The following is a 23,355-nucleotide window of genomic DNA, read 5'->3' as shown; positions in this document are numbered from 1 at the left end:
CACCATTCAACACAGACATGTTTGGATAGAGTGAAAAGAGCCAACAAAAGAAGTCTGCTGCTGCTGTGACTCCACTGTATGATTATGGTGATTATGGTGACGCTGTGAAACAGATATGGAAGGTTACTAAGGGATTACTCGAGCTGGGAACATCTTGTTTCATCATGTAACACCTAGAAATGTGAAGAATATATTATTTGACTGCGAGTCTTCAGCACAAACCCCGCATACACCTGCTCTACCTCTCCTACCTTGTCTGATATGTTTGGTTGATTGACAGGTGAACTGTAGCCATGGGAACGAGGATGGAGGTGGCACAGCTCGAGAGCAGGATGAACACTGAGGACTATGGAAAGCTACAGAGCCTTTTCCTGGTGAGTCAGTCAGTTTATTAAAAACCTCAAATCACCTTTAATTCACATGGGAAACATTTGAAAAAGAGCATTATGTTGTATGTCAGGTGGAGTACCACATAATACCAGACCTCTGCATCTCATAAGAAATGCCTTATAAGCCAGAGAACAGTCTGCAGCACGTTGTGTTTGAATGGTAAAGAGACCCATGTGTGTGAGGACACTGTGCATTGTCTCATAATCCTGTTGATCTTGATGCAGGACCCCTCGGGTGCATCTCGCTCCTTGTCCAGAACTGAATTCATCGATTTGGCTTGGTCTTCAGTAGGCCGTGGCTCCAAGGAGGAGTACGGCCTCCTGTTTGACAGCGTGGTTGTCACTCAGGAGCACCGCGGCCTCCTTCTGGACAGTGATGCGGTGAAAGAGGAAGGACGTGTCGACTGGGGAGGGCTGTGCTCTTTTCTCCTGCTGGAGCTTTCTGATAAAGTAAAGAACATCAGAACCAGCAGTGCGCCTTGCTGGAAGCCCCCGCGCACCCTGACCTGTCCACATCGAGACCAGGTTCAAAAGGTAAAAGGTCAATGACCTCTTGGAGACTTAAGAGTGGAAGAGTTTGTTCTGTTTGAGTCTGCTCCGTGAGGCGGCACCAGGGGGCAGTTCCATGATTTTGGAATCATATCACCAAATGGTTGCACTGTCTCTATGCATGACTGCCACTTTCCTGTAATTTGGTGCCCTTCTGCTATAATTCTCGTGCCTCCCCAGGGTATTTGCTCTACCGCCAACATTTTGCCCGTTTTAAACATATGATCCAGTGCTGCACGCTCTCTAAAAAACATTTTGACATTGACCGACTGGAGAATCCAGAACTCTGCTGACTGGGAGGAATTCAACATTATTAAACATTGTGAGAGGAAATGTTCGAAACTATTAGGGTCTTGCTCATCAAAATGGCACACCTCTTTTGAGATAAATGGCTCTGGACTCCTTTAAGTTTAACATCTATCAATTAATATGTAAATGAAGTGGCTGGTATAAAGTGCCTACTGCTGTGGATAAAGTGATGGCTCACCACTTTAATCTTTCAATCCTGAGAATGTCAAAATGTCAGAATGTTGTGTCAGTTGTTTTCCAAATGACTGGAAGGTTTTCACCCCGTTAGCTTAGATCAGGCTTAAAGAGGCAGACAGACTAAAGTTGCTTAGAAGACTCAATTTCTGTCTGAAACACTGTCAGTGAAGTGTGGCACGACTTAAATAGACTTAAATAGAAAATATAATTACCTCTTAAATCAATATTTTACACAACAACAAATCAAATGACAGTGTAATATAAAAGGGGTTGCAGAGAGAGTTATTCAGTTTTTTTTTTAATTCAATTTTTTTCTTACGGTTACATACATCTTATAAAATAAACAAAGATCATTTCACACAAATGTCACAGTCAATAACCGAAAAAGGAATAGGCTGAAGAACAGGGTTTATTATTGCCTATCCTATACCATCCAAGGAATAACCCAGAATATCAACAACAAAACAAAGAAAAAGTTATCAACTAGCTGGTGAACATAGCGGATTGTTTAGCAGTTAAAGAATCAGAGACCAAAACAGAGCTAAAAGGAGAATGAGTGTTGGACGTACATCCGTCAGGTGTCCAGAAACATGATACCAAATTATTGCTAATCTTTCTCCATGTCTACCAAAATTGTTAGTAAACAGTTGTTTGTTAACAAACATGTTAGCCATGACAGCTTTAAAATGGGATATGTTATCATTGTGTTCACATTTGGTCCTTTGCTTAATGCTGCTTTAAAGTGACCCGCTTCCAGTTTACCTTTTTGGTACTCCACATATTTTCCCATGTAGAGATTTTTCCACTGGTCTTCCTGAGTATTTTAAATATACAGGACTTATAAGCTAATTGGGAATCTAGTGGTCCCATTAACAAAAAAAATTCAAACGCCTTACAATTTTAAACAGGACAAAACATTATTTATTTTCTTACCATTTAACAATCACAGCTTCAGTGAAACTTCAGTGAGACAAGATGCGTTTTTAAAGTTATATACAGGAGGTAACAGAAACACATTGCACCAGTAACTGACTAGATAAATGGGTAATTAGAATAATTAGAGATAAATACATGACACACCAATCTGAGAGATTGTACAAAGCCTGAATTTGGCTGTGGGAAAATGTCACTGTCTGCAGTAATTACAGTTGTAGTACATCTAAGCCCTGACCTCTACTCTATAAGTATTAATAAAACTTTTCTTTCATTAAAGATAGTTGGTGTCTCTTTCTCATCAGACACTGTCAGTTCCAGTTTTCTACAGCTCTCTGTTTTATTCTTGTAGTTCAGCCAATAAAATCCAATAATTCATTAATCCTCTTTGTTTTAATGGTTTCAGCGCAGAGCATGGCCTGCTCGCTTCTGTTCACTTGCACCCAATAAGAAGAAGATTTAGGGAGGAGCTCATGTTTAATGGAGTTATTCTAGTGCAGTTTTATGGCAATAGAGAAGCCAGGAAGGAGAGGAAAAGACAAGATAGCTGAAATATTTTACATTTCATTTAAAAAAGCTGCAGTCCCCATTTTACTAATTAACTTCACATTGAAATGTTACAAAGTGCATTGCAAAGAGGCTGAAGCTGTTGTGAATGTTATTTTTACAACATTTGAAAGTAAGTGGAGTCTTTGCTGTTAGTTTGCCCACTATACAAATTTGTCTAATTAAATGTTGTTGTATAATGTCCTCCGATCTCTTCAGGTGCTGTACTTGCAGAGTTCAGGCCGGTATCTGACCTTGAGTAAAGGAGGAACTGTAGGGCTGCGAGACGGAGAGGACATGTCCCTCCTGCACACACATCGACTGCAAAACTGCACAGTCACACCCAAAGACCTCTGGGTCACAGACGTGGTGCTGCTGCACAACGTACACAAGGTGATCACTTTTTGAAAGCTGCATAACCAACAATTAATCAGTCCAATTATTGATTATTGATGCCACATCTAGTTATGGGGCACAGATTCTTGCTCCTGTAGCATAGTTGAAAAAATGTTTTTTTACAGAAATGAAATTACAAATTAATAATTGATATTAGTCAATTATTAATTTGATTAGTCTCAGTTATTGGGGCAGATATTGTACCGCACAGAGGTAAACAAGCATTTCACTCGGTCATTTAATTATTGATCAGTGGTTGTGGTTAATGGCGTTGCACACATGCAGCTTTTGCATAATGTTCAGAAAACAAACATTGATTCTCTTTAATGAGGCAATCAATTATTGATCATTATTTTTTAATTAGCATTCTTTTATCTACAAATTTGTGGGTGACAGATGTAATTCAGTTGCATAACACACATGCATATTTTACAGTCATACATCAATTCATCAAGGATGTTGTCAAATCATTATTATATCATATTGATAAATTTAATTGCTCATTATCTGCGTGGTTCTCTGTTCCATTCCCATTTTCCTTTTTTCTCAGATTGCTGTTTCATTCACAAGTAAAGAGGTGTGTTTTTATGACACACTGTCTAAACAGGACTTCAGCTGCAAATATAAGCTCCAGGTAACAGCTGTAGTCCTCCTCTGAAAAAATAACAATATATATTCATATGTGTTCTAATGTTGTGGTTTTGTTTGTTTGAACATTTCCTATGATCATATTAACTCTTACTGTTGTACTGTTTTTGAGTAAATAATAATAATTGTGTAAATATAATATGAAAAAAGTGTTGATGGACATTTAATATAACATTGTACACAACGATTCTCACCTTCTGTAGGGTTTGAAGTTTACTCCCTGGTGTCTAGATTACTGGGTCGATCCCTCTCTCCCTGACCAGGCCATTCTCACCATAGGAGACATTGGAGGACAGGTAATACACAGGTAGAGAAACGAGAAGTAGAAAGGAATAAGAGCCGTAAAGAGGGACGAGAAGGAGGAGGGAGGCAGAACATAGTCAGAAATCTTCATTTTCTTCTGCCTGTGTTCATCAGCCCATAATTGTGTGTATATGTGTGTGTATATGTCTGTTGTTTCCCAGGTCAGTGCTTTGTATTTCACCTCAGCTCAGATCTCTCTGTTTGAGAGACTCAGTCTGAGGACAGACTCAGACTCAGCAGACATCATCCTATGGGACGAGCTGGTCAAAGGAAAACATCGGTCCTGTTACACCGTGACACACCAAGTTCACACACCTGCCTGGGTTAGAAGAGGTAGGAAACACAAGCACACACACACACACACACATACAAGCAAAACAAGTTGTATATATAAAAACTGTTTTGGGACAAAAATATCCTCTCTTTGATAATGCCCCAGTGACTTTTGGTCAAAAATAGTTTTCATTAGTTGGACACATTGAAAGCAAGGACACAAAATCAGCGGCTCAGATGACAGAGAAAAAGAAAGCAGAAAGAACACACACCGGATGTCAGGGATAGCTGACACACACACACACACACACTTTCACCTGTCTGCCCTCGCTTTTTTCAGTGTCACTACAATAGCAGCTTATGCAACACCATGGAAATGCTTGGACGTGTCTCTGTCACGGATTCATGCACACACACACCGACACACATGCTGTGAGTCCTGAATCATCCACTTTATAGTTTTGCATAGCCAGACTTTTGACTATTGGCAGAAAGTCGCGGGCTTGAGGTCTGGCCCCCTGAGACTCCCTCACTTCTGCTCAGCGTGGTTAACAAAGAGATGGCTTGGTTGTATCGTGATTGCATCATTCGGATAAAGCCCCTCTGAAGAGTCACTGGGCTGTTTGATAATGATTCAGCAGAGGCAGCGCTCTGAGACTAGCGTGGCTGAAAGGGGACATCCAGATAAAGGGGCAAAACAAGTATAAAGTACATATAAATAAGCACACCGAATGGGATAACAAAGGGGAAACAAAAAAGAGGGAAACAGACCAGACAATGCCAAAACATTAAAAGCGCTGGTTAATTGAAATTTTACAGGCTGTGTGCATGTGAAACAGCAAGAGAGAGTGTATGTTTAGGATTTCTGTATCTGTATTGTGTGTGTGTGTGTGTGTGTGTGTGTGTGTGTGTGTGTGTGTGTGTGTGTGTGTGTGTGTGTGTGTGTGTGTGTGTGTGGTGTTTTCAGGGTGTGAGAAAGGAAAGGAAGGAGTGTGTATGGGTGGATATGTGTGTTTGCATACCTCTGGGGTGCTGGTGCCGTTCTTTTGAAGTTGCCCACCCTGCAGTATGAGTGGGATGTGTACCATTAGACATGGCTGGTTATCCAGACCTCCAAACCTTCGGGCCCATGAGCCACCACAGATAGAAGAGGGGAAGAGGAGGGTTAGAGAGAGAGAGGAGGAGGAGGAGGAGCAGCAAGGGGTTGGGGCATGGAGTGGTGGTGGTGGGATTTAGGAGGAAACTGGGATGGAAGCAGACTTGTAAGGACAAGGACGGTGAGCTGTAGGAAGTGTGTGTTTGTGAGTGGGAAGAGCATTAACATATCTGCATAATGTGGTGATCAAAGAAAGGAAAAAAGAACGTTAAGGATAAACCTCAGCGTGTAGGTAACATGAAATCTCCGGAAACATGGAGCTCAGATTTGTTGCGGAACAAAAGGGGTTTGCTTTGATGTAGATGTCCTGTAGATTCAAAACTCACAGCAATAAAACGTGTGTGATTCGCTGCAACACTGCCTAAAGCAGATGTTGTGTATTTGGGTCTGCATCACAAATAGTTGGATTTTATGATTTGTGCGTGTCAGTGGCAGAGAGAAGGCCTCATTAATCAATGACGAGTCATGTGATGCTGTCTGAAAAACCCACTGATCCTTTAATTCACAGGGCGGAGAAAAGACGTGGTGTATGAAATGTAATCAGACGTGATTATTTGCCTTAGCTATGCGGCCGATCTTTGACCTACGACTGTCACATGCCATCTCGCAACCCGCAGTTATTTGTGCGGTGTTTGAAAGCTAAGCAGCTTCTAATGGAGACATGTGGCATCCAATTTAGCTGTTCGCAGTCAAAGTGTTAATTGAGATAGATGATGATGCAAGATCCATTACATTTTCTATAATACCAGTGAGCAAATCAAACCGGCGTAATTGTAATTGCGCTGTGCTGAGCGCCTGTGGATTGGTTGGTTTACTGTGCAGCAGGGTTGCAGTCAGTGCACATTTAGCATTTCAGTAAGTGAATGTCCTTCAGAGGTCTGGTAGTGAAAGCATTCTGGTATCAGCAGGGAGAAGTATCTCATTTGAAGAAATAAAATAAAATGAACTGTGTGCCATCATCAAAATATGTTGCAATTAGGTTTCACATTTAGTTTGTCTGAGTCAAAACTAATCAGTTCCCTCTGATAGCAACTCGTGTTTTTTTTATTGCTCCACACACAGGCACTGCTTGAAAGCCGGTGGCCTTTACATGTAAACATGTAAATGAATGAAGCCTGTTGATCTCTACCATACCGAGGAGGGAACACATTACTTTTAAAATCACTTCATTTGCTCCCGGTCTGTTTTAGAGTGGATTTTAATATTTTAATGATCGCTTTTTAAGGCTCGTAGTGGCTTAGCTCCTGAATATGTAACTGACCTCCTGACACCCTACCAGCCTGACTGCAACCTGAGGTGCTCTGGTTGGTCATTCCTGGCCATTCCTAGAGTAAAACTGAAAAGTAAAGCTGATAGGGCATTTACTATTCAGGCTCCTCGACTGTGACTTGCTAGATTTACTTTTCATTGATTGTATTAATGGTTTTACTGTTTCTCATACTTTTTTTTTAATCTTATGTAAGCACTTGTTTTGAAAACGGCTCTATAAAAAAGATTATTATTGTTATTATTCTCTCCACTTCATCACACATTCCCCCATGGTCAGGGTGTGTGGATATTTTTCTAAGATGCAAACATGTTCCCTGAAGTGTCTCAGACTGCAGACACACCAAAAATAACAATGTAAGCGGGTGATCTGTACTTTCAGATGTTTCAAGTCAGTTGCAGTTCATTGTAAAATATAAACTTTGCATTGCTTTGTTCAGTTCTACATTTGTAACCAGCTGTCTCATGAGTTCCTGGTGTTGATGTGTTATAAACACAAACATATTTGAATTTTTGAATGTTTTCCAGAATAAACATAAAAATAAGAAAATTCCACTTCCATGTCCACTTTCCAATGGATTTTACATCATGAGCAGACTTGTTCTTTCTCGTTGTTTTCTGGATGTAGTAACGCTGACAGCAGTATCTGTGGCACCTAATTCACTTTCACTCTCTGACTCTTTCCTGCTTCCTGCTGCAGTGCGTTACCTGGGCTCACTGGAGGCCTTTGTGTCGTGTAGCACCAGACCACAGAGCAGCATGGTGATTGGCTGGAGGGAAAAAGAAAGCAGGAGTCTTCGAGTCTCTTCTTTCTTTACAAAGAGGGGAGTGTGGGACTTGGACCACCACAGAGGACTCAATCTGATAGGTAGGAGCAAATTTGTATTTATGGACTATATTAAAGGGACACTCCATCAATCTTACACATGAAGTTCAATTTACTGTGGCTCATGAAAGAGCTTTTTAAAGTCTGAAAAACAACACCCTGATGATGTCTGGGGAGCTGGCGTTTGGCCCTTACTGTGGAACTACGAGTCAGGATGTCTCAGCCTCTCCTGCACTGATTTGGGCCATTCTCTTTTTAATATGTCTCTTGTGAGTCCCCAGACTTCATGGAAGTGCAACACTAAAAGGCTGGTGGAGACATTTACATAATAGTTATGAGTTATGAATGAACATTATTTGTTCATCCTTAATTCAGGTCAGTTGTTTTTATGTAGCCCCCAGTCAGAAAGCTTTATCAGAGGGTTTTTATGTTCTCCTTAAGGCCTTAATTTTAATAGGGAAAAACTTCACAAAAACAAAACTTACTAGGAATATGAATGCACGTTTGTGTGTGGAATGTACTGTACTGCATGGTTAAAAAAAAATATTTTAAAAATGTGAATGGGTTTATAGAAGTTCTGATAGAAAAATCAAGCCAAATGCAGTAACAGTATTTCTCTGTGCACTCACTAGTACATAAAAAGACATCAGAATTGTCAAATGCCCCATTGAATTGATCGTGGGGGACTAAAAACAGCATGGTTTCCTGTAACTAATTGCTGTTAGCACCTCTGCTGATTTGGGATTTTCTGATTGGTTGTAGCCACAGCAGGTGTGGATCATCAGGTCTTGCTGTGGAACCCTTATGTGACCTCCAAGCCTGTGTGTGCACTCAGTGGGCACACGAGTCCCGTCCTCGCGGTTCGCTTCATGCAGACCAAGCAACAACTGCTCAGCTTCTCCAAAGATAAGGTAGGAGTGTGCGTCTCTGTGTGCAGAGCTCTGCCAGAAAAGATAATGCAATGATAAAGAGGCCTCTTGTTGTAATATTAATCGTGATACCTTGCTATAATTACTGCAGAGGAAGGAGGCCGTGATGCAGATGATTGGTTGAGCCTGTTTCACACTGTTGCTATTGTAAGAGCTGAGCAAAATTAAGACCACATTACATTACCTTCTTCGCTCTGATGCTGAGAGGATGTTGGTGCTTGTGCTGCTTTTCCTCTCCCTGTTGTCGCTCTCTGCATGTTTGCAATCTCTTTGGCTTTGCTGATGAGAATGAATATTTTAGGGGTGATTTATGTTCCATCTGCCTTCTGCTCAAACACCATCTGCCATTGAAAGAAACTCTGAGAGCTTTACCTCAGTTTCCTCTGGAAGAGTTTCTGGAACAGCGACAGTCATCGTGAGGCAGCCGTAAAGTAATATGGCAGAGTTCTTGTGAATTCTGACTAAGTGGCACCCTGTAACAAGCTGTTCAGAGGCTGCTACACTGACCATTCTTCTCAACAACGATTGTATTTGTTCAGTAATTACACACTCATAGGTCTTTATCGTCTTTCCAGGTCCTGTGTCTATGGGACGTGTCCAGTCAGCGATGTGTTCACCGTCTGGCTGGTGTCTTCCCAAAGACGCAGGAGGACACACACACCCTCCTGTTCCTCCAAGAGGAGCATCAGCTCCTCCTGCTCACCTTCAACAGTCTGCTTCTTCTGCTGGAGACCATGAAGGAGGAGAAGAGGGCCAGCAGCCATGAACACCCTGTGACCTGTGTGCTGTATAACAGTCTGTTCAGACAGGTATGCAGGGGAAGGGGCTCTCTGAGACATAATTTCTTTGATTTTCATTTTTGTTTATCTCTGTCCAGAGGCACATTTCAAGTAATAGGTAGACAGTCTTGATTTTATGAACTGGGCTACTTTGGTGGTAAGTTTGATAAGTGAGCAAAAGACTCAAATACAGATGAATTCTACAGGTTTTGTTTGCCCAGTCATCATGTCAGATGTAGATGTTCAGTTTCCTTTTCTCTCAGCGCTTTAAGGACATTATTCTCATCCATCTGATGATGAAGCTCATGCAATATGTTCAAAAGCCACAGAACAGCTACTCAATTGACCTGAATGTGAGATTTGTTTGGTTGATTCTGAAATCACATTAAAATGTTTGCATTAAAATGCAAACATTTTAATGCAAATGTGGCCTGTATTTGTATATCAGGGTTATGGTAACTACCTTTAACACATGGGAATGTTGTCATGGTATTGTTGGACCTAAATTGAGTATGTTTTGATAACGTAGTTTGCAACAGATACAAATGTGACAGTAAACAGTCAAATGTTTCTAGTGGTTTCACAGAGGGATAATGTTTTCTTCCTTTATTTTAAAATTGTGTTTTGTTTTTTTCTCTTGTTGCCTCACGCTGTGACAGACTTTCACAGCTAATATTAGTTTCCCTCACAGTGAAGCATAACTACACATAAAAAAAAAAAAAAGCTAATGCATTCAATATGAACATCTCTCATTTTATAAAGTGCATCCGTTTTTTTTCTTTTATTCCCATTTGACAGGAGCATTAGTAGCATATTTTTGTGCATGGTGGCTTAGCACTAAAATAAAGTGAAACAAAGCGAGGAGAATTGTTTGGCTATGTGAGAGTCATAAAAGAATCCATCAGTGGAACTTGCCTTTCTCACAACAGCATAAAATAGATCAAACTGTTGCTGATGATTGATATCCTGTGTGTGTGTGTGTGTATGTGTTTGTGCACAGGTAGTCAGCAGCGACTCTGCGTCCTCTGTGATCTGCTGGCTGGCTGACACAGGCCAAAAGGTCAAGCAGTTTCACCGTTGCCATGGCAACGCTGAGATCTCCACCATGGCCCTGGATGGTACCCAGACCCGGCTGTTTACTGCAGGCACTGACGGAGAGGTCAAAGTAGGTGGACAGACACACACACACACACACACACAAACACACACACACAAACACACACACACACACACACAGACATGATTCATCTGTGAACCATATAGCTCCATGTCAGTTCTCATAGAGATGCAAACTCTGAAATGCACTGACCTAAAACGTAAAAAAAGGGGCAGAAAATAGAATTTGAATAAAAGAGGAGAAAAAGAAGGTGACTTGGCAGAATTTTACAAAACATTTCTAATAATATCTAATTTCTGTGGACCTGACACGAATTTACATTTTTGAGGAGGTGCATGCCAGTTACTGGGGTTGTAGCCATTCTGTAACTGCTTAATGCATAACTGTAAATCCACCTTAAAAATTTTCAGTGGCCAAAAGACGCAGAGAACGTTCAGCAGAGTTACAGCATGACCTATGTCACATCGAACAATCTTTGATTTCAAATTTAGCTGGGATTTCAAACGTGCGGTGCTGCACGCCACATTCCAGCCCTGCACAATGACACCAAGCTTACTGCAATTGTTCTGAACAGATAAATAAAATAATTATGCATATTATAATCAATATAATGAGCCACATCAGCTTTCTGACCCCATGAGCCCTTATGAAAATTCAGCCATGTACATCCTGTGCATGTGCAAGCGGCGCCAGGTATACGCTCACCGTGCCATTTGAATCAAGTACACAAGAGAACAGAAGAAGCAGGCACCCCTTGGGCCAATTAGCAACAAGATGCATCATCTCTCCAATTTTCATCAACATCGAACCCGTGGCGTAGCAGTTAGGGCCATTCAGAATTTGAAATTTTGACCTTTTAATTGCAGTGCTCCCATCGGGCCAATCAGCATTTCTTTGTTAAATGCCAGAACACAGATCCAACCTGCATCATCATGTGAAATTGGACAGACAGCGTGAGATGTTACCTGAGCCTTCATGATTGATAGATGTGCAGTAGAACAGTAGCTCAGCGGGGACCAAAGCCCATCCCCCAGTATTCAGTTCAAAACCTTGTCACCATTAACTGAAAAAAATAATCGGTTACGTTTGATTCAAAAATTAAAACAGTAGCAAATATGTTACTTTTCTGTTCCATTTTAATTTTCCTGATAAGAAAATGTGTGTGTTGTGGTGGCACTTTGAGCATTAGAATCTTTTGCAGGTGTGGGACTTCAACGGACGCTGCCTCCACAGAATGAATGCCGGCCTGGGTCGAGCTGTGGAGATCTCACAGGTCCTGCTGCTGAAGAGGAGCATACTGGTGATGGGCTGGGAAAGGTACTGTATATGAGTGTATGCAAGTGTGATTATTATTTTCACATTATGCATCCTCTGTCTCACGCCTTCAAATATTGAAGCCATACAATATGCTGTGCAAATTCAAATTCAAGACTGAATATATCAGATGGTTCAATGCAGTAACACCCTCATATACTGTGTATGTTTGCACATTGTGTATGAAAGAGACTGCACCTGTCAGAGAGTCAGAATATGTGTGTGTGTGTGTGTGTGTGTGTGTGTGTGTGTGTGTGTGTGTGTGTGTGTGTGTGTGTGTGTGTGTGTGTGTGTGTGTGTGTGTGTGTGTACTCCCTCTGCCTGCCAACGACTCAGAGCCAACCAGACATCTGGACTCTAACGAGTCAGAACGCTCAGGGGCGCACCCAATCACTTTAGTATCACTACCTCAAATATATATATATATATATATATATATTGTGTGTGTGTGTGTGTGTGTGTGTGTGTGTGTGTGTGTGTGTGTGTGTGTGTGTGTGTGTGTGTGTTGCTTTGTATACCCACGTCACATCTGCTCTTCATCTTCCTCATCATTATTTCACTCCCGGTGAGCTGAACTCAGCAGTGTGCTATCAACAAGTTATACGACTCCCTCTCTCTGTGTGTTTCTCTCTCTTCTCCACACACACACACACACTTTCTTACTCTCTGGGGTGTCACAGTGGTAAAGAGAACATAGACGACAGATCAGCCACAGTATAAGAAAATACTGTTTCCTCATATCCACCTAGACGACAGTTTAATCCATATTGTGCTGTGTTGCATGGCACCTATTCAAAGTCTTGTCGCCTTCTTCTCCTCATTCCATCTCATGCAGGTTGAAATGTCCACATCCCACTGATGGACACATTTCTCATTTTTAAACCACAGTGCGTTGTTTCTTTTTCCATTTCATGTCCAGAACCTACACAAAAATAAAAAGCAATACTGTGAGGTACCGTGAAGAAACAACACATTAAAGAACTGGAAGTTATTGAAGGTGTACTATTACTCTTCTGCTACTATTATCACTATTACTACCACTACTTATAAAGGTAATGCTAACCACTTTTAATACTATTACAATTACAGCTGCTGCTACTGCTGTTACTATTACTGTTATTACTTCTTCTGCTACTTCTTCTGCCACCACTGCTATAAGTACTACAACTACTATTACTACTGATGCTACTGCTATTACTACTGCGGTTAGTACAACTGCTACTGCTACTACTGTTTCTGTTTTTACTACTATTACTGTCACAGCACTGTCACTACTACAGTTATATGTGGCACATTCTTACAGATCTCTCTGATCACCTCCTTCTCTCTCTCTCTCTCTCTCTCTCTCTCTCTCTCTCTCTCTCTCTCTCTCTCTCTCTCTCTCTCTCTCTCTCTCTCTCTGTGTCTCCCTCTCTGTAGGATGTTAACAGTTTTCCGTCTGCATTCCTTCTCTAAGTCCTTCGTTGAGCCATCGGAGTGGAAGGGAGGTGTTCAGCATCGTGGTGATCTGCTCTGCGCTGCGTTCCAGCCTCCACAGACTCTGGTCACAGGTGTGTGTGTAAGTGTTTGTGTGTACACATTAAGCACTTCTTATACTGACTGATTAGTTTTACAGGAGTTAGGGAAGTAAAACAAAACTAAAAAAAGCAAGGGGCTGAAGAAGTGTATACCCTTGTTTCTTACTATAGTAGACATGGCAACTCTCTGGTAATATGCTGCCCCCTGTTTGTTTGGAGTATGGGTTCGGCAGTTGGCCAATTCTTACACATTGCCCCTTTAAATTGAGAGTGAGTGCTCATGCAGAGGAAAGAGGGAGATGAGAAGAGGAAAAAACAGAGGCTAGGAAATGAAAATGAAACTCAGTGGAATGAAAAATAACTGGTAGCAGTTATCTGCTGATTAAAGAAAGTGGTGCTGTTATCGAAGCACTCGTGCTCCACACGTCTCTCTCTGCTGGAAATAGCTCTGTGTTCTTATGTGCGTCTTTGCACATGTGTAGGTAGAAATAGACTTAATGTATTTCAGAATTCACAATCAAATAAATGCGTAGCATAACTCTAACACTTGTGAACACCCTGCATTTTAGCATTTTTGGTTAAATGTTAAACAATATGCATATTATAAATACAGTAAAATTAGTCATTAAAATTGTTTAAGTTAATTGAAAGTAATCTAATTAGAAACTCCCTGTGTGGTTTAAACAAATAGCCTGTAGTATAAGCCACACTGCTGAAGTATACAGTATTTTAGATGTTTTATTTTGGCATGTTTTTTTCATAAACCAGTATTTTTATTCCTCTGAGGAAAAAACAACTTCCATTTTCTCTGCTGTGAGCTGACCTTTGCCTCCACCGTGGACCAAAATCTTTAAATGTGAGAGCCTTTTAATTGGCAAGTTCCATCCTAATTAAATTTTTAATTAGAGCTCTATTAAAGGGAAAGGTCAAGAAAAAAATATGATAAAAAAAAACAAAAAAAACAACACGTACTGTGCCCTGTGCTAGAATTGGCCTAAGAAGGGATCAAGATCTATTTTCAACAATAAGCTACAAACACTTCTCACTATAGTTATTCCTACTCTTTACTCATATTTTCTCATTTTAATTTCTAATCTTTTCCCCTCTCTCTCTCTCTCTCTCTCTCTCTCTCTCTCTCTCTCTCTCTCTCTCTCTGTGCGCAGTGTGTGTGTAGTACCCACAGAGAGGTTTAGGGGATAATTACTCAGACCAACAACTTTCCTCTTCTGTTTTTGTCTTGTTATTGTTTGCTTGTTTGTTTTTTGTTTGTCTGCACAAGTAATAGGTTGGACTAGCAGGAGAGGGGAGTTTTGTGCCTGTGTTCACTGAGGGTATTCATTTTGTAGTTTTTTTTTTTGTTGTTGTTGTTTTTGTTGTTTCACAAAATATTTGGAATAAAATAAAATTAAACATTGCAGAAAATTATCCAGGGTTACCATCACAAGCGCATCAGGCAGCTAATCAGCATATGGATTCAGTGGTATGGAAATGACTCACACATGTGAAATCAGTATAGAGTCCAGAAATCACACCCTTGCTTATTAAAATGCAGAAACACTGGGCGCCTCTGGCTAATGGAAGAGCAGACGTTTTCTGTTTCTCTTCTTTCAATCACTCTATTTTTTCTTTTTATTCCACTTCTGTGAGTTCATGCAGACTTTGAAACTCACCTCCAAAGTTTGTGTGCATGATTTGAAAGTTTTTTGTTTTTTTTTTGTTTTTATGATTTTCGGGACGCTGGAATTCAACCCCGTGGCTCTTTTGATCCCAGTTGACCAACAGCCACCATTAACCAGGAAAGAACTTGATTGTTAATGAAAAAAATCCAACATCCTAACAAAAGATAAGCAAAATGACCCCTGTTAAGCTCTTTAATATGTGAAGACAGTGTACTTTGAAATACCAGCAAGGCCCTACAGCACTCATCACTTTTCTTGGATTTTTTTGCTTGAGGGATTGAACTGGCAGTCCTCCAGTCACTGGTCCGCTTCTATAACCATCAAACTACAAACACTCTGCACCCAATTTGCCCCAGTATGCTCTTCAGTTGGTAAAGTTGTATCACTTCAGGTCACGTATCAAAAGTTCAGTTTCAGTTTACCAGTCTGTGCGAGCAGAGCGCGCACACACAAACTGCAGACTCTCTCTGGCCTTTCGAGATGCATCAACTCCGGAGACAAGTACGGAGAGAGATAAAGTGAGGGATGAAGGTGGAAAGGTAGATAAGAGTGGGTGTTCTTGAAGCTGGAAGGTAGAAGTGGTTTTGGAAGGAAATGAATAACTGGAGCTGGAACAAAAGCACAATTCAGGAGCTACTTCGTGAACTCAGAAACTTCTTCAAAGTTCTAATTTCATTGTCGATGTGTTTCAGCTCCTCTCTCTGCCTGCTTCCTCTCTATTTCCCAGTCTCTAACTGACACTCCCTTTTCACTTCTGTTTATTTTTTACCTCATCTCCCTAGTTAGCCTGCTGCATTTCTTCCCCCGCCCACGTACGTACACACACACACACACACACGCACGCACACACACACACACACACACACACACACACACACACAGCCCCACGCTGCACCCTCCAACTCCAATTTAATCCAAATGCCCAATTTAAATTATGTTTATTAGAGCTCTCTCAGTGGGAGTGAGGGGAAATGAGACAGAGTGCTTTCTGTCTTTCAAGCATGTGTGTGTATGTGTTTGTGTGTGTTTGTGTGTGTGTGTGTGCCTGTGAGGGTGTTTTCACACTGCAGGGAGGGGGTTTTTGTATATGCTAGAAAGAGAGAATAAAATTACACAATATAGGCTGGTGTGTTTATTTACGTAGGTCTCTGAAATGTGACAGCGTGGTTGCATTTTCTCACAAATCGCTGACTCCTTTAGTTAATAGCTGATGCAGGAAATTGACAAAACAAAAAACTGTGATTGGATATTTTGCAGCTCCTTATCTGTGATTTCTTTTGCGTTCATAACCTGCTGTCACTCAGCCAACACTTATGCTTCTCGAGGTCTTGGCAACCTGTCTGATGAATGCAAAGGATTCGCCTCATATACAGTATTTTATATTATGAACTAACCTGATGATATCTCTGGGACAGAGCTGATGGTTTCCTCTAGAAAGGCAGAAGATTAAATGAGGGTCATGAACACTTTATGTGTATCAAATGTGACTTTTCAGTTTATGGATTAGTTTTCTGTCATCAGATGTACTGATATAGCAACTAATCAACTAATGTCTTGTCCAAAAGAAAAAAAAAACATTATAAAATTATGTAATTCATTCATAAATTCCTCTGACGCTTTCATATCCTGTGCATTGCTCTTTCCCTAGCCTTTGGGCACATGTGAAAAAAGGATGAATCACATTAATGTCAAGGTTTCCTACATTTTACACATATTTACTCACTCGCTAAAGCAAAAGGTGGATGTGAACTATCTACTTTGTTGTTTTCTACATTAACTATTTTTGCAAATTCTTTCCTCTCCAAAACCGCCGAGCACAAAGACGGAGTCTAAAAGCGATGACGCATTAATTTCACTTGGCAGCATATTTCTTCAGGGTTGCAGTGAGTAATGCTGTTTTCACATCAAAGCATGTGTGCTGCCAAATTATGTGTTAGTGCCGCCAAGTGAAAGCAGCGGTGGCATCATGGCCACCAGTGACAAAAGTCAATTTAAAGTTCTGTTGGACGCACACACACACACACGCGTGCACACACAAACACAGAGTTAGGACTATGTGTGTGTTGAGTTGTCGTGTGTGTGCATGTATTTTGTTTGTGCGTGTACATGCATCTGTTTGTTTGTGTCTCAAGTTGAATCAAGTTGCAGCAGGAACATTTGGCTGATGTGGGACTGAAGCCTCCTCATCCATATTCAGAGTCTTTGCTGGGTTCCGCTTGGCTTCTCACACACACACACACACACAGACAGACACTGTCACACACATACACATACACACACAACAGGGGTCCTGTGTACCTCCTTCAGTCACAACCTCCCCCGTCTCACTCTTCCTTAATCCTCCTTGGCTGAACACCTTCCAAGCGACCAAGCACCAACTCATCTGAACTTTGATGGACAGCCAAAATGTTTTAGAAATGGAAATCTGCAGACTGAATGACAACAATGACATATTTGTCAAGCAGAGGATATACTGTATATTTCAAATTTGTTGACAAGTTAGGGACTTCAAGGGAAACTCCACTGATTTTGCACATCAAAGTCTGTTTACAAGTTTTGAGTAGTACTACTACATCTGTGAAAAAAAAGTTGTATAAAACCTGTTACATAAAGTCTAATAGCATGACACACCTGGTTCTCTGACTGTTGGTGGTCGAGTTGCATTGTGGGTGGTGTAGGCGCCAGACTTTTCTAGTTGTACTGCATTGATTTAGATTTTTTTTTTTTTGATTCCAGCAGTGTTATAGGAGTGGAATGTTAAATTGGTGGAGTAGTCTTTCCATTAATGAACATGTATCCCTGTGCTTGTAGTGCTGTGTGCGGTGGTGTGTATGTCTGTTGTCAAGGTTTAGTGCATCAGCGCAAATTTAATGAAGGTAATGTTAATCCAACTATATCTTAAAGCTCAAAATTGCGTAGATGATGTAGATGTCTACACTCTCTCATCCTCTTTATCCCTCTCTGCCTCTGTCACACACACACACACACAGGGCATGATAAAAGTCGCTTGAAATACAGAAGATGGCCCTGGGCTGCATGAATAATGCAGTCGACCCACACTCTCATAAACTTTATACCTTCTATTGCTCACACATACACACCCACCGTAACACCGTCCTCACACATCTCATTAACTCCTGCTGTTCAACTGTCGAACCACCTGATGAGATGCCTCCCTTATATAATAAACACACACACACACACTTTCTTATATATAATGAAGATTATTTGAAAAGCACTTTCTCTTGAGGTGAATGTTAAGGGCTGAGTGGTGGAACAGATGGCAGCTGGGGACAGATGTTGAGTTTTATCATCTTGAAAGTGGTTTTAGTGGCTGGCTTGCATGATTCAGCAGCACGAGGAAAGTAAAAGCGTGTGTGTGGACAAAAAGTTTTTTGCTTATGTTTCTTTTGAAAAATGTGATGTTTCCCCTCTCTGTGAGTAAACATGAAAGCTTTTCAAGGTTCAGGAGTGTTTTGGGGTTTTTTTTCTCCAATGCAAAACTGCCAAGTGTGATTTTAGGAAAGTTTTCTGATCAGTTCTTGCCTTTTGTTTTCATCTCACTCCTCATGTGTACAGGAGGCTACGATGGAGAGATTATAGTGTGGAACAATGGCACAGAAAAAGCTTTGAGGAAACTGCAGCCACATGCTGAACATGAAGAATACAAGAAGTGGAAAGGTCTCACCTTCAAAAATAACTTCAGCAAACACTTTGCAATTGTATAGTTTAATGTGTTCCATGTTTTCAAACCAAGATGAAAATTGTTAGTTTTTTACACTTCTCGTGTAAGAAGTGTAAAAAAGACTAAATTATGTTGTAACTCCATTTTTTTCATTGTTCCTCTGCCTGTGATCCGACTCGCTTTCCTTTTTTCTTTCTCCTTCAATACTTTGTTCAACTCTGATTTTCTAGGTAATTGCCCTGATTCTCATCTCAGCGTGAACAGCAAAGAGGACTCAGAGAAATTCATTGCCATCACCAGATTGTTCTTTATACCAGGACGCACATCTGCACCTTCAGGTGAAATACCGAAAGCTAAATAACAACAGTGTAATCCCTATCACACTTAGACAGTGTGTTGTTTGTTAAAGTCGGTTATGGAAGATATGGGAACGACTGAATGATGCTTAAGGGACGATGTTAAGGAGCGTTGCCTCAGGAGTTATCCCAAAATTACAGCAGCTATTACAAAACAAATTCTTTTTACCCATATAAATTATGTATTTTGACTTCAGTGACACTGTTACCCAAGTTAACATTTCACCATGGCAGTTTTATTATAGCCATAAAACCTGCACATATACTGTAGTTAGAGTCTGCAATGTGAAGAGTTATAGTTGATGCAAACACAGAGAAGTTACTGTGAAAGAGTTTAACAATCAAAAACCTTTTTTATTGAATGTTGAACACACTGCGTACACTGCCTTAGTTTTGTTGTTGAAATACATAGTTGCAAACTTGCACATTACTCTGTGTGTATTGTGTTTACACATTACAAAAAGGCTGCGGGCATCTTCTCCTAAGACACTGTACAGTATCTCCACATCAGTGATTGTTTGATGTGCTGAGCTTGTTTCAGGTTTTCCAATTTTTTCAACTACTTTTCATGTGCAGCAACTCAAGCTTTGAAGTTTACTTTTCTTTCTGTATTTATTTTAACAATACCTGTGGTTGCTTGGGTTTTTGTTCCAGTTTGATTTATTCTCAGTGTTATTCCTGCAGTAGCTGCCGCTTCTACGAAATGAGGCTGCTTGGTTAACAAAAAAAAACAAAATAAAAACAAAACACTGGACACTGGCCTTTTTAGCCTGCTGCTCAGACAGTGATGTGCGCGTTGTTGAGAGTGACTAACAGTACAACGCTTAGAGCAGTGTGTCTGAGTTTTTAAGAGTGCAGGATGCAGTTCATTTAGACTTTATTGCAAGAAAGGTGTTTTTTAAAATGAAATTTTCGGTCTATTTTAATGAATGTGTAAATTATCCCTCTGGTATGTGGGCTTTCTTTAACTGATGCTGTATCTACTCTTCTGTATCGCTCCAGACACGTACTGTATGTTTATGAAAATTCATCAGGTGGTGCAGACTTGGTGTCCTGCGGAGGTTCGGGTGTGGTCAGGCTCTGGAACTCTGTCCATAGCCGTCTTGTGGGACAGTTCACAGCTCACAACAGAGACCTGGGATCTATTGTCATGACAGTCAGCCCTTGTGGAAAATATTCAGTCACTGCTGATAGAGAGGGAACAGTTAAGACATGGGACATACAGGTAAGTGTTGGTTGCACATACTGTACTATATAATGTATACCAGATGCAGTGGACCACACCTTTTTCTTTTTCTTTTTCTTTTTCTTTTTCCAGAATGTTTTTTGGCAAATCTCTGAGGATAATTATTAATATTTTCATTCATTTCAACTTGCCGATCACAGATTCACTTAGGCACATCAACACTGTACAAACGTCACACGTGTTTGGTAACTGAAGAGTTTCTGATACCTAGCAGAGACCTTTTGACTTTTTGACTCTCATTATGGAGACTTGGATCGTGGCGTCTGCATGAGGCGTAGCTGCATCACTGTCACGCTCATAATTTCAGTAAAAGAACACCCTCTCGGGTATTTGTGCCACAATATTCAGGGCTCAATTCTCTGTCGCAGTTTATAAGTGGGGATGAATTCAGATGGATGCGTCTCATTTGGCTTCCAGTTTAATTTATGGAAATGTATGTATATATGTAGCAGAGTTGAAGAGGTTGGGCATGCTCAGTGCTCAGGTATAAATCCTGTCCTTCGGCAAAGTTGGCACATGCTGTGGAATCAGCTGGATGACTAACATGATTGCACAGTAGCGTATGCAGTGTTGTCCTCCCAGACACAGGATTTCGCAGTTCAGTACCAGATCTTAGTCTAACATGATGCGGTAGTTTGTGGTAGTTATTTTTTTTATATATTACACAACATGCAAAGTGAAGTACGTGTTTTGTGTTAATGATAATATTGCTTTAGAAAGGCATCGGGCTGTAACTTCAGAAACAGTGAAGAAGAGAAAAGGGGATTTGTATAACATATTTACAGGCTGTGAAACTGTCTGTTTGCCTTCACAGGCTGATTGTTAATGATTTTTACTTGACTATTAATCATTATCCTGACATAAAACCGAAAACAATTTTAGATGCACCCCACACTCAAAAGGTCGTCTTGTTTCCTCAGCTTTCTTGTTCATTTGATCATGATCTAGCTAAATAGATTAAAATGAAACTGATTTTCAGTCACAGGTAGGAAGAAGTGGATAGATTAGCTTTAGCTTATGCTTCTTTCCAAAAGCTATACAAAGGCAACTGGACCACCTGAGGTTCTTGAAGACCATGACCTAGAAGATTGAGAATCTTCATGGACATTTAGCTTACGCTAAGTCACCAGATAGCCTATACCCAGACTGCAATTTGGTTTTCTTTATTTTCTAGTTTTTGCAAGTTTTTATTTTTCATTATTAACTATGTTTCTTCCAACTAAACACAAATGGCCATAAAGGGTAAAGTTTGACGTTGCTTTCTTTTACATTTCAAAACTGATTCCATACTTCATATTAATTATTTGCTTTAGTTGTGATGGTATTAATATCCTATACTATATATAAATTTATGCTCCCCTGTCCCTCAGCATTATTGTCTGGAGCCAGATGATGGAATAACCAAAGACCCTCCAAACCTACTATGTAGTTTCCGCCCACACCTTGATCGTGTGACTCACCTGGAGACATGCGTCCATGGCAACAGGCTCCTCCTACTCTCTGCGTCATCAGATTGCAGCGTGGCTCTCAGCTACCTGCCTGGAGATACCATCGGTCTGTTTGGACAGGTACACAAACACACACATATTCTGTAGACAGGTCATTTAAGTGCGCTGCAGTAGCGTGAATTATGTAACATAACCTGCGTGTTTGAAACAAACAGTTTCGGATGGCAGATATATTGTTCAGCTCCACACTGTCAAGGTAACGGCCTCAGATCCTCGCGGTTCAAACGTACAGTGGTGCCGGCTGGCTCTGATAAAGCCTAACCTCCCACTCTGCAGCGTGCTGGTGGGTGGTAGGACTCAGTTGACGAAATGGATGTGAAACCCAGCATCAAGCCACGGTTAGGCAAGTGTATGTGCGTTTGTGTCAAAGGAGGCCCATATTAAGTTAGCCTGGGGCGGTGTCTACTGAGTGTTGCTTCATTTTAGTTTGCCTCAGGCCCACACACATGCTGTGCTCACACACACACACAGGCACATAAATACACCACAACCCAAAGAAGAACATTCATGAATGAAATCAGACATGCATGCACACCTATACAATATTCTGTATACAACATGAGGAGATAGAGGTGTGTGTGTTTTCAGACTACAATGCAGATGCACACACACACACACACACACACACAACTGAGCTGTTTAAGTTTAGTTTGTGTTGCTTTTAATGTTTTAAGAGGTGTTTCGATTTCCTGCTGTTGGATTCGTCCATCTTCTGTGTTTATCAGAGTTGTATTCAGGATAAAAGACTAAAAGACTACATAAAAGACTACATTCATATTCAGTACATCAGGTTATCAAAGGATACGCTGTTAATTATGAATATGTTTCAGAAAAAGTAGAAGACAGAGACAGACATTCACATTAAAAAGCTTCCCACCACAGCTTGATGAATGTTCCTCAGTGAGACTCGGCTGCACGCTAATCTGTTGATTCAGAGTGGAAATTTTGTGGTCACAAGCTCATGTTGCAAACCAGCGCACTCAAATATTCCCACTGTCTTATCTCCACTGCTGTCCATTATGTGTAGGAAGAGCAGTGGTGCTTGGAAAGACTTGGACCGCTGCAGCCACAGCAGGACCAGAGAGATCACAGAGGGCAAGAGGACACCAGATGGGTGGGGGTGGGTGGGGGAGTGAGGTCACCTCCAGCTCCCAGTGAAGCGTTATCTGACCCAGCACTCGACATCTCAGCAGAGGGAAGAGAGGTGAGGACAGTGGGACAGGCAGAAGTGGACAGAAAAGAACTTTTGATCCAGGTGAAGAGATGAGTCTGGTTGAATTGCATTGTACTGTAGTTGTGCATTTGCACTGCTCTGTTCCACTGTCTGATAAGGCTGCACAGTGATTTTGAATCATCCTCTACATAGATAAGATGGTCTGTTATGATTCTTAAAATCCACTCAGTTTTTTGTAAGTTAAAAAGATACATTTGACAACTTTTTCTTCGTATTGTTT

The 23,355-nt window shown here is 40.8% G+C and overlaps 1 protein-coding gene across 1 annotated transcript; it reads left to right on the top strand.

The window, feature by feature from the left end:
• The first annotated feature begins 293 nt into the window (after positions 1-293).
• On the top strand, positions 294-23,168 carry LOC121187387 (WD repeat-containing protein 49-like). The gene is made up of 17 exons (XM_041046601.1): positions 294-374; positions 615-923; positions 3,123-3,296; positions 3,850-3,933; positions 4,151-4,243; positions 4,412-4,583; positions 7,646-7,813; positions 8,534-8,682; positions 9,276-9,509; positions 10,480-10,644; positions 11,798-11,913; positions 13,330-13,460; positions 18,686-18,779; positions 19,047-19,129; positions 20,182-20,372; positions 21,764-21,961; positions 22,929-23,168. The coding sequence occupies exons 1-17, from the start codon at positions 294-296 to the stop codon at positions 23,166-23,168; spliced, it is 2,682 nt and encodes an 893-aa protein (XP_040902535.1).
• The last annotated feature ends 187 nt before the right edge of the window (positions 23,169-23,355 follow it).

Source organism: Toxotes jaculatrix, chromosome 9 (assembly GCF_017976425.1).
Source record: "Toxotes jaculatrix isolate fToxJac2 chromosome 9, fToxJac2.pri, whole genome shotgun sequence".
NCBI classification, from domain to species: domain Eukaryota; kingdom Metazoa; phylum Chordata; class Actinopteri; family Toxotidae; genus Toxotes; species Toxotes jaculatrix.
The sequence above is the reverse complement of the archived record's forward strand: the minus strand, read 5'-3'. Positions and strand labels throughout refer to the sequence as shown.

Coding starts and splice junctions, on each gene's coding strand:
- LOC121187387 (XM_041046601.1), top strand. CDS start 294: ATGGGAACGAGGATGGAGGTGGCACAGCTCGAGAGCAGGATGAACACT. Junction 924..3,122: donor ATCGAGACCAGGTTCAAAAG/GTAAAAGGTCAA, acceptor CGATCTCTTCAG/GTGCTGTACTTGCAGAGTTC. Junction 4,584..7,645: donor ACCTGCCTGGGTTAGAAGAG/GTAGGAAACACA, acceptor TTCCTGCTGCAG/TGCGTTACCTGGGCTCACTG.